Source organism: Suricata suricatta, chromosome 10 (genome assembly GCF_006229205.1).
Source record: "Suricata suricatta isolate VVHF042 chromosome 10, meerkat_22Aug2017_6uvM2_HiC, whole genome shotgun sequence".
NCBI lineage: Eukaryota > Metazoa > Chordata > Mammalia > Carnivora > Herpestidae > Suricata > Suricata suricatta.
Window position 1 is genome coordinate 41,075,706 of NC_043709.1, and position 10,372 is coordinate 41,086,077.

Genomic DNA, 10,372 nt, shown 5'->3' on the forward strand with positions numbered 1-10,372 from the left:
TTAAAAAGCAAATTGTAGGAGGACATACAGCATACATATGTATATAAATTTGTATACATTTAACATATACCTTATCTGTATATTACTATTATAAAATACTTATACACCAGTTTATTAATGCATAATGTGTAAATATATCATATGTAAAACATTTATTTAAAGCCCACTTTATCTTGTTTAGAGATTTTGTGTGTGTAGTAGCCATATAAACAAAAATCTACGTAGAAGTGATAGACACCTGTCTTGGCATAAGTGATCACCTCTGGTGGAAGAGGGGAAGGATGGCATTAGGGAGGTGTATATAGGGGCTTTAACCGGTAATATTTTATTCTTAAATTTAATTATGACTATAAAAGCATTTGGAATAGGAGCACCTGGGTGGCCCAGTGGGTTAGGTGTCTGACTGGATTTTGGCTCAGATCACGATCTGAGTGGTTCATGGGTTTGAGCCCCTCATCGGGCTCCACGCTCTCAGCCTGGCTTGGGATTCTCTCTCTCTCCCTCACTCTCTGCCCCTCCCCCACTCACTCTCTCTCAAAATAAATAAATAAACTTAAAAAAAGCATTTGTTATATTAGTCTATCTGCTTTTTGTAAGTCTTATATGGTTCTTAGAAACCAAAACATCTAGTTATTGCTTCTAGAAAAGAAAAGAGAGAAACAAGACTGTGGAATGACTTCATTTTGCATATGTATGAGATTTTATTATACAAATATTTATATAAATCTGGGACCAAAATGGTAAAATGTTAACACTAATTAAATTTAGGCAGAGGGGTCTTGGATGATGGTTAGATTGTTCCTTGAAGTTTCCTTTTTTATTCTTTTCAAAATTAAAAGAAAAAATATAGCCATTTCCTGTAGAGAAATATGCTACATGAGAGAATATTATAAAAGGAGGTTATGCCAAGTCAACACAATTACAGCAGAACGCTGTGTCAGTGTCACCACATATGCCTAGAGAAACATAAATCAACCTAACAGACCAATCAATGCATTGTAGAATCCTCACAGCAAATATAGAGGGTTATTACACAATAAAATGTTAGTACATAATTCCTCCATCTATCTTGAGACTGGGTCCAAGTAACTCTTTAAGTATGTGGCTTATTTTAATGGAACAGTGGCATGGGAATGAGAGATGGTGATGCATAAAACCCAAAAATCTATCAATCCCCCATATAACTTGCTCTACTTACTGTAGTACACATTGTGCGCTGTTGCCCCTCTGGCCAACATCCATTCCCCTTCTTGTGGCCACAGCCAGGCCCACACGGTTTATGTGGGTGTTAGCTACCTCTGGCTCTAGTATGTGATCCAGGACTGGCCACTGAGAATCTTCCTGGGATGTGGGATGGAATTCTTAGGAAAAAAAGAAACTCTTCTTCTGTTGAGGATTTAATTCTGGGATGCTGACAGATATATTTGCTTCAAAATAAAGACAGCACAGAAATAGCAGAGCCAAAAAATGGAAGGGCACGCTCGTGCGCACATGTGTGCGCACGCACATACACACACACACACATGCACACACACAGAATATGAAAAAGAGAGTGAGAGAGATCTCGAGATTATGATAAAGAGCATGAATGTCTCTATGACATACCATTTCCCAGGTATGTAGGAAAATAAATCCTCTTTTTCACTTGTTAGTTTGAACTATGACTTGCAGTCAAAGGGATCTTGAGAAGTATACTTACATGCAAGTACTAAAACATACGAAAACTCTAATTCTACGTCTCCTGAAGAACTCTAAGAGCAGGGGACTCGAGTGCTCATAAAATCAGATCCAAGCTTCTGAGACACTCCTCTCTTACGTGCCTCTCTTAAGGCAAGAGTCCCTAACCTGATGTCTTGACTTTCTAGGGATATAATGGAAGAGTGTGACAGATAATGAAAATCCCACCAAACTTTGAGTAAAGTAATATGTGTACCCAAACATATGCGCTTTTCTGGGGAAAGGGTCCATTGATTTCATCACACTAGTAAAGCGACTGGTAAACCAAAAGATATTAAAATCACTGACAGATGATCAAAAGCAAAAGTGCAGTGTTAAACTCTGAATTTTATGTCTCTATGTGTATCAGATAGCTAGGCTTTTCAATTCAAGATTTTGAAACAATGGAGAAGCCATATCACCATCTTATTAATATCATGAAAAGACTTGTTTAAAGATAAGCCCATTAAATGCTTGAAATATGTCTTCCAAAAAGTTTATTTCATTAAAAAAAAAAGTTCATTTCATCGGGGGCCATCTGTGGTTGCCACCATCTGAAAGATGGGAGAAGCATATAGATTTAACAAATGACTAGAAATCTGCTTCCTGGAGAAGTTCAAATATTCCCCCAGTGTCATGTAAACAAATAAAAGACTGTAGTTTGCTTGTTGTATTTGCATAAAATAATAATCCTCAGCAGTATCAATACATTTCACATGCCACTGATTAAATCTTGAATATTCATGCATGCATTAAAAAGCCTTCTGTTGCAATGGTGGAACCTAATATTATGAAATGTGTTCCAGCTTTCCTTTAGGGAGACAAATATTATAACTGAAAATTAAATCAAAGCTGTTGCATATCAATAAGAACAATCAAGAAGAGAAAGATGAGAGATTGCCTTGGAAATAGTAGGAGAGGCCCAATGAAATACTAATGTTCTGTGGGCCTGGGGCCCAGAGAGACTAATATTCAAGCAGTAATGAGTGTCTTTAGACCCCAAGCATCCACTGTGTGCATCAGCATCATTCTCTGTTTGAGTAACGAGACTACAGAATTCCAGAATGGCAGGGACAGAGTTGAGGGAAATGGAGCAGGATTGCCCATGGAGGAGCCCAGCATAATAATGAACAGCCAGCTGGAGACTTTGGCTTTTGATAGCAGGCAAGTTCTGCCCTAGGTAGGTAAGGTGTGAAAAATAACTTTGCTTTCATTGCATACCTGGTTAGGAGGAAAGCCCTTTGAAGTAGAATCACAGCAATTAAGAATGTCTGCAGACCCAAGTTTCTCAGCCTGGGCACTACTGATCTTTTGGGGTTGGATAATCCTTTGTTGTCCAGGCTGCAAATTCTTGGGCCCTACCCCAGACCTACTGAACTATAAACTGGGAATAGGATCACCCTTCTATGTGATTTTGAGGTTGGCTAAAGTTCAAGAAGCAGTAATCTAGGGGCCCCTGGGTGGCTCAGTTAGTTGAGTGTCCAGCTCTTGATCTCAGCTCAGGTCTTGATCTCAGGGTCTTGAGGTCAAGACCCACATTGGGCTCCATTCTGGGTATGGGCTCCATTCTGGGAAGCTACTTTAAAAAAAAAAACAACCCAGTAATCTAACTCCACACTCCCATTTTACAAGTGAAGAAAGAGAGTTTGGTTAAGTGCTTACTCAACCTGGCTAGCAACCAAAGCCATACATCATAACTCCATATCTACAGAGTTTGCTAAATAGGCCGTGCAAGAGGAGGTTGATATCTGCAAGGATACTTCATCCCAACACCAGGACACATGAGTATTTTGCCGCACAGCAAATATTCCAGGACTCGCTGAATAGGTTTCTCAAATTTGGTCTGTCTCCTAGATTCCCAGGTTTTCTAAGTTTTCATGTGGTATCCTTTACTTTGGTTGACATGATTTTTCTAAAGATTATTAATTTTTACCTCTGTTGTTTAGCCTTTTTGTCTACTTCCTTTTTCTTTTCTAACTACCTTCATCCCTAAGGTAGCCAGCCTTAAAACCTTAATGTGTAGCCTTCCAAATCTTTTTTCATTGTACAATCACACACAAACTTATATTTTCATATATATATATACATGCATATATATATATATACACATAACTAGCACATAAAACCATGTATTTAGAGTAGAACCTGAGGTATTAGAGATGCTCAATATTCATTGAATAATAGTTTTCTTTATAAAAATGGGGTAATTATATAAATAATAATATATGATTATATATAATTTTATATACATTATATATACTGTATCTGGCTTTTATCACTCAATGTCTCTAGGTTATCTCTTCATTACACTTAATTAGTTCTTATGAATGGTTGCATAATATCTTACCACTATCAAAATAACATTTATTTAAATATATCCCTACTTGTCAAGATGCTTTTACTTTTTTGTCACTATAAATAATAGCTAACACTTACTGAGTATGTGCCACACGTGAAGCATTCTTTCTTAGTCTTTTACATGTATAAAGTCACTGAGTTAAGGTTATATTTCCTGTTATAGAAAACTGAACAGAGGTGGGTAAGAAGCTTAATCAAGGCTATATAGCCAGTGGGCAACAAATTCTTCAACATGGCCCCATAGCCCCTCTCATTGCATTAATTTATACAAGTCAGTAATCAACACAGTTATACATACATCCTAAGGTATGGTGCTTTACTTCTATTTGACAGGGTCCCAGGAGTGGAATTACTGTGGATGAATATGTGTGTATTTTATATAGATAGATTGCTTTGCAACAAAGCAGTGACAGTTTGCATTTTCACCAGCAGCGTAGGAGAATACTCTTTCCTCCAGCAGATTATTTAAAAATATATATTTTTTAAAATATATAATAATTATGTAATATATATTATATACTTTTTTGCCAGTCTAGTGGGTGAGAAGTGATATTTCATTGCTATGTTTATACGCTTTTTGGATGGTAGCAAGGTTGAGCAGCATATCCTTATCAGCTATTTGGATTTACTCTATTATAAATCCAGAAGCTAAAGGGTGGGCCACCAGGCTAGAGATCCAGAGAAGAGCTAATGCCACTCAAATTCAAAAGCTTTGAGACTGAAAACCCAGTTTTCCTTCCAACATATTTGTAGCAGCTCATCCTTTTAGTAACCTTTCTGGAGATACTAATGGTCAGACTGCCTGGACTTAATTACTAGCTCACCACTTATTAGTGACTGAATTCCTTAAAATAACAGTAAAAAATATCTACTTCATAGGGTTCCTGGGAGCACTGAAGGAATTGCTTCTTACTTCATAACTTTTGCCTATTGTTATTTGTACTATTATTGGCATTTATCATTGCTTTATAAAAAAAAATTTTATTTTTAAATAATCCCTACACCCATCATGGGGCTTGAACTCACAACACCAAGATCAAGAGTCCCACCGCCTACTGACTGAGCCAGCCAGGTGCCTCAGGATTGTCATTGCTTTTTGAGTAACTTATAAGAATATAGAGATGAAATCCTGGCCTGCCACTTATAAGACACACAGGAAAAAATTTTAACAAATCATGTGTCTTGGGACCTTGTGTCCCTTATTAACACTCTGTTTTATATATGTACATTGTCTACAACAATCTAGATCTTTATGGAAAACACACAAGGGTGAATTTCAAATAAACATTCCGAGTTTCACTAATGCAAGAAATTCAGGCTATCAATGTCTTTCCCTATTTGTCTTACAGAAAAATTTTAAAATGACACGTAATGAGGTCAGTCATTAAAAAAGTTTCATCTTTAGCATGTCTAAGAATTTTTAGATTTTTAGAAGTGTAAAAATTTGTAGTAGTGATGACTCTCACATCTTGAAGTCAGCCATATACAGTGTTGAGATGGTCATTTTGGGAAATCTTAGGCTAGGTGAAATACTTTAGAAGTGTCACTTAATTACTATCCCTCTGGCTTAGAAAGAGAAACACCAAGACCCTAGAACATTCCCAGCAGAAACAAAGACTTTACAACTTGTTGTACAAAACATTATCAATCTGAGAGAGTTTTGTTTTTCAAATGTTGTTTTAAGAATTAAAAATGCAGGGGAGCCTAGGTGATTCAGTCATTAAGCATCTGACTGCTCAGGTCATTATCTCACAGTTTGTGGGTCTGAGCCCTGCCTAGGGCTCAGTGCTGACAGCTCAGTCTGGAGCCTGCTTCAGATTCTGTCTCTCTCTCTCTCTCTCTGCCCCTTCCCCACTTGTGCTCTGTCTCTCTTAAAAATAAGTAAACATTAAAAAAAAATAATTGGAAATGCAAACAAAGTGCCTGAAACAAAGTAGTCTCAAAATAAATGGTAGCTATTACTGCCACTGCCGGCAGTCAAGGACAGTGTATTTTTCTATTTGGACCTCCTCCCCACGCCTACCACGTATTTGAGATCATGTAGATATTTATCGGATGAATGAGTGAGAGACATCAGTGACAGACCGGTTGCACTCTGTGGCCAAATCCTGGAGTCCAGGATCCTAAAATAAACGGCTGGAGCAGAGACAACACTCTAGGTAAGGCCTCCTACTTGCCCATATGGCGGAACTACAATTCCCAGCATGCAGCCTAATGCCGTGGTTGCAGTGCATTCCGGGAAAGATATCTCTGGCTTACCATTGGCCACGCAGGAGAAGCGATTGTAGTTTGCACAAATACGCGTGCGCTACCGTACGTACGCACGGAGATTGCGCAGATCTCCTCGTCTGAGTTCCGTGGAATTCATTTTGAGTACAGAGATTTTCAAGTCTAAAATTCGGTAGGATTTAAGAACTGGTCCACTTCCGGTAACACCGGAAGCAATTTGAAGATGGCGTCCTCCTCCAGTGGGCAAGCCAGTGCGGACGGGAAAAGTGAATTTCGTAAGAAGAAGCCGAAGCCGGAGAACCGAGGTGAGATTGAGTGAGAACCGAAGCCTGATGTTTGTATATTGAGTTGCGGTTGTTTTCTTTAGCTGGCTGGGGACGTGTAAGGCTACCTTGAGTGTGCTTTGTGAAGTTTAGTACGTATCATTGCTGACAATTGGGGATGTTTGCCAGGCCTGCAGGACCGACGGGCGGGTACGGTGCCAGACACGTGTTAGTAACCGCTTTTGCTAGAGGCCTTTCAGAGTGAAGATGTTACATACAGTGTTTGTCTCCTGTAAGATCTGGAGGATTAAGAAATTATAGAGGGCGCTTCGGGACCTTAACATTTGGTGTAAGGCGGTGGCTGCAAGTCGTTGACAAAATAAGAGGTGGAATGAAGTAGGAATAGGAGATCCTTATGAATGTGAGTGAACGCTGATAAATGAAGCGTCTGATATAGAAGTGGCTGATAATAAAGTAGCAAAAACCTTGACCTCTCATTCTGTAGGCATTAGGGAGGTTTTAAAGGGGTTTTGCTGTTGTTTTTAAGTATGCATACATAGCACAGCATGTGTACAGCTTAAAGAATAAAACCAACTCGTTCTCGAGAAAGGAGCACCATTACGCAGAAGCATTACCATAATCCAAACCCCCTAGCAACACTTCTCAGATCATATTCTTTGCCTTTACAGGACATGTAGTAACCATTCTGAATCGTGTTAGCATTTTCTGTTCTCTTCATAATCTTTACAACTATGCACAAAATGGTTTGATTTTGTCAGTTTTTGGATTTTATATGAATGCAAGAGGGCTGTGGACATTGTCCTGTGTCTTGCTTCTTAGGTTTAACTTTCTTTTTCTTATTCAGTCAAAAAGATGCTTGTAGTTGAGTTTCCTTCTATGAACGAACATACACATATCTGTATTTTCTTTCTACTGTCGGTCGACATTTGGATTGTTCCCATTGTTTGCTGTTATCAACAGTGCTCCTATAAACGTCTTTTTATGTGTTGCCTAATTTGCAAATTGAAGTGTTTCTCCAGATCATGTACATGGCATTGAAATCCATGCAGGTTAGGGTATGTGCAGGTAATACTAAACCTTTTCCAAAGGGGTTGTGCCAGTCTACACTCGCACTAGCAGCGGATGAGAGTTCTGATTGCTCTACATCCCACACTAATACATTATTATCTGAATTTCAAATTTCTGTCATTTTGGTAAGTATGAAATGGTGTCTGGCTGGGGGTTTATTTTAACTTACCTTATTACTAATGAGGTTACACATCTCTTTACATTTTGGGGCCATTTACACCCCCTCTGTTGTGAAACTCTTGTTTGCCAGTTTATTTGTTTTGCTTTGTTTAATTTGTAGTTGTTGAAGTGTTTAAATTGGGTAGGGACTTGGTAAGATACACATTTTTAAATAAACACAGTTGCAGAATTTGAGGGTTTTTTTTTTTTTTTTAGGCTATTGGGAAGTGACTGATCTATGAAGACTAATTCTCTGTGATTTGAACCAGAAATATCAAAGCAGATAGGAGTGTTAGAAACAGAAGGCATGTTTACCTGTGGTGGAGAACATGAACTACAAAGGCCCTCTTCTCAGATTTCGTGTGCATAAGAATCTCCTAGTGAGATTATTAAAATACAGATTCTTGGGCCTCATCCCAGAGATTCAGAATTGTTAGGTCTGAGCTGGAGTCCAAGAATTGGGCTTTTTTTTTAAGTTTATATATTTATTTTGAGATAGAACCAGCGGGGGAGGAGCAGAGAGAGGAGGACAGAGAATCTGAAGTGGACTTCCTGCTGACAGTAGAGAGCATGGTGTGGGCTCTAATGCTGGAACCCATGTCACCATGGTGTGAGTTGGAGGCTTATCCAACTGGGCAACCCAGGGGCCCCAAGAATTGCATTTTTGACAAACTCCTAGTTTATGCTGATGCTTGCAGGCCTCTTGTTCATAACTTCAAGTAGTACTAAGTTAAAGCATAGCTGTTAGATGTAAGAGATTCCTAAAATCCAGGAACAGGAGTTTTAACAAATGATGTAGGAGATCATTTATGGCCTTTAGGAGGCAGTTTGTTTTATTGAAATGAGACCTAGGCTGAATCACCTTTGTGTCCCCTTAGGCAAGTCACTGATCTTTTTGGACTGAATGTCTTTTATAAAATGACAGTTGTCATGAAAGATATACAGAAAGAAGGCATATGAAACCCTTTTGGGAAGCCTAAAACCCTGTACCAGTGATCAGTACCTGGAGGTATACACTGGAATATCAGCTTTTAAGTTTGCCGTGTGCACACACCCAAACTCATGTGCATATATGCACACATATGCGGGCTCCAGTTCAGGAAGGTCTGAAGATTATTTATGCTGAAAATAGTCATGTAAACAAAGTGGTATTTGAACTTCAACTCTAAGATAGTGTAGTGCAATAGAACTTTCTTGAGGACACCACTGCCTCTCAGGCCTATGCTAATTACCATAAATCCAAAGAGAGTCCCTGCCCTTAAGGACCTTTGTCTTATGAGGCTGAAGTATTTACACATAATTTTAATACGGTGTGTTGATAATAATGACAGAGGCATGTTCTTTATTCAATAATCTAAAAAGCATGGGGACAGGAACTGCAAGGAGAGTACTGGGAAGCATGTAAATGTGTGCATGTAAGTGTTCAACAGGTGTCCGAGAAAAGGGTAAAATCTTACGTGTAACTTTCTTCCTCTCTTTAGATGAATCAGAACTCCTCACTGTTCCTGATGGTTGGAAAGAACCAGCTTTTTCCAAAGAGGACAATCCCAGAGGACTCTTGGAGGAAAGCAGTTTTGCAACTTTGTTCCCAAAATATAGAGAGGCTTACTTGAAAGAGTGCTGGCCTTTGGTACAGAAAGCCTTGAATGAACATGTATGCACGTTTTGTATATTTCTTTGAGATTTTGCTCTTTTACCTTACTGTCAAATAAGTATGTGTGCTGATGGATTTTTTAATAAAGTACTAGCAGTTTAGTTCCTTTGGTATTTTAAACATCCTAGATAGAGGCTTTTAATAAAGTACTAGCAATTTAGTTCCTTTGGTATTTTAAACATCCTAGATAGAGGCTTTATTCTTATAATCCATTTGTTTTTCATTTTGTAATAAATTACTTTGGAAAAGTAGCATACCTTTAAAATTTTAGGGATTTAAATGACTGTCTGAAAGTCACCTGTGAACTCCAGGTTTCAAGATGCCAGTTCTATACTATGATTAGTTGCCGTCTTTCTGTATAGTTAGAATTGAAGCATGTTCCTGGATGACTGCTTAAGTTTCATTTTAAATGAAAGATGAGGGGCGCCTGGGTGGCTCAGTTGGTTGAGCGTCCAAATTTGGTTCAGGTCGTGATCTCACTGTTCGTGGGTTTGAGCCCCATGTCGGGCTCTGTCCTGGCAGCTCAGAGCTTGGAGCCTGCTTCTGATTCTGTGTGTCCTTCTTTCTCTCTGCTCCTCCCCTGCTCATGATCAGTCTCTCTCTCTTGAAAATAAAGAAATGTTAAAAAAGAAAAAAGAAAGATGAGGATGTGGCCTACTTTCCCCTATCTGTTGTTGTTGCCATTCCCCTAGAGCAGTGTATTTGTTTTTGTTTTTGTTTTTCAAACTGGATCAAAACCTGTTAGTGGAGCAAGAAGTCCATTTACTGGAGATAAGGAGCCTTTAAAAGAATAGAATGTATCACATGTGGTAAGAGTGAGTATCATTCTGTAAAGCCTTTGGCTGTTTCTATGTGGTAAGTGGGCACATGTGCGCACACCAGCTTGTGATCTATGATGTGGTTC

At 38.7% G+C, this 10,372-nt stretch overlaps 1 protein-coding gene across 1 annotated transcript in view; it reads left to right on the forward strand.

Annotated features, from left to right (window-relative positions):
* The first annotated feature begins 6,411 nt into the window (after nucleotides 1–6,411).
* The window catches only part of KRR1 (KRR1 small subunit processome component homolog), an 8,715-nt gene continuing 4,754 nt past the window's right edge, over nucleotides 6,412–10,372 (forward strand). The window contains exons 1-2 of the mRNA XM_029955450.1: nucleotides 6,412–6,608; nucleotides 9,296–9,489. Of these exons, the coding sequence (XP_029811310.1) occupies nucleotides 6,527–6,608; nucleotides 9,296–9,489 (276 nt within the window). The 5' untranslated portion in view covers nucleotides 6,412–6,526. The remainder of the gene's footprint in view (nucleotides 6,609–9,295; nucleotides 9,490–10,372) is intronic.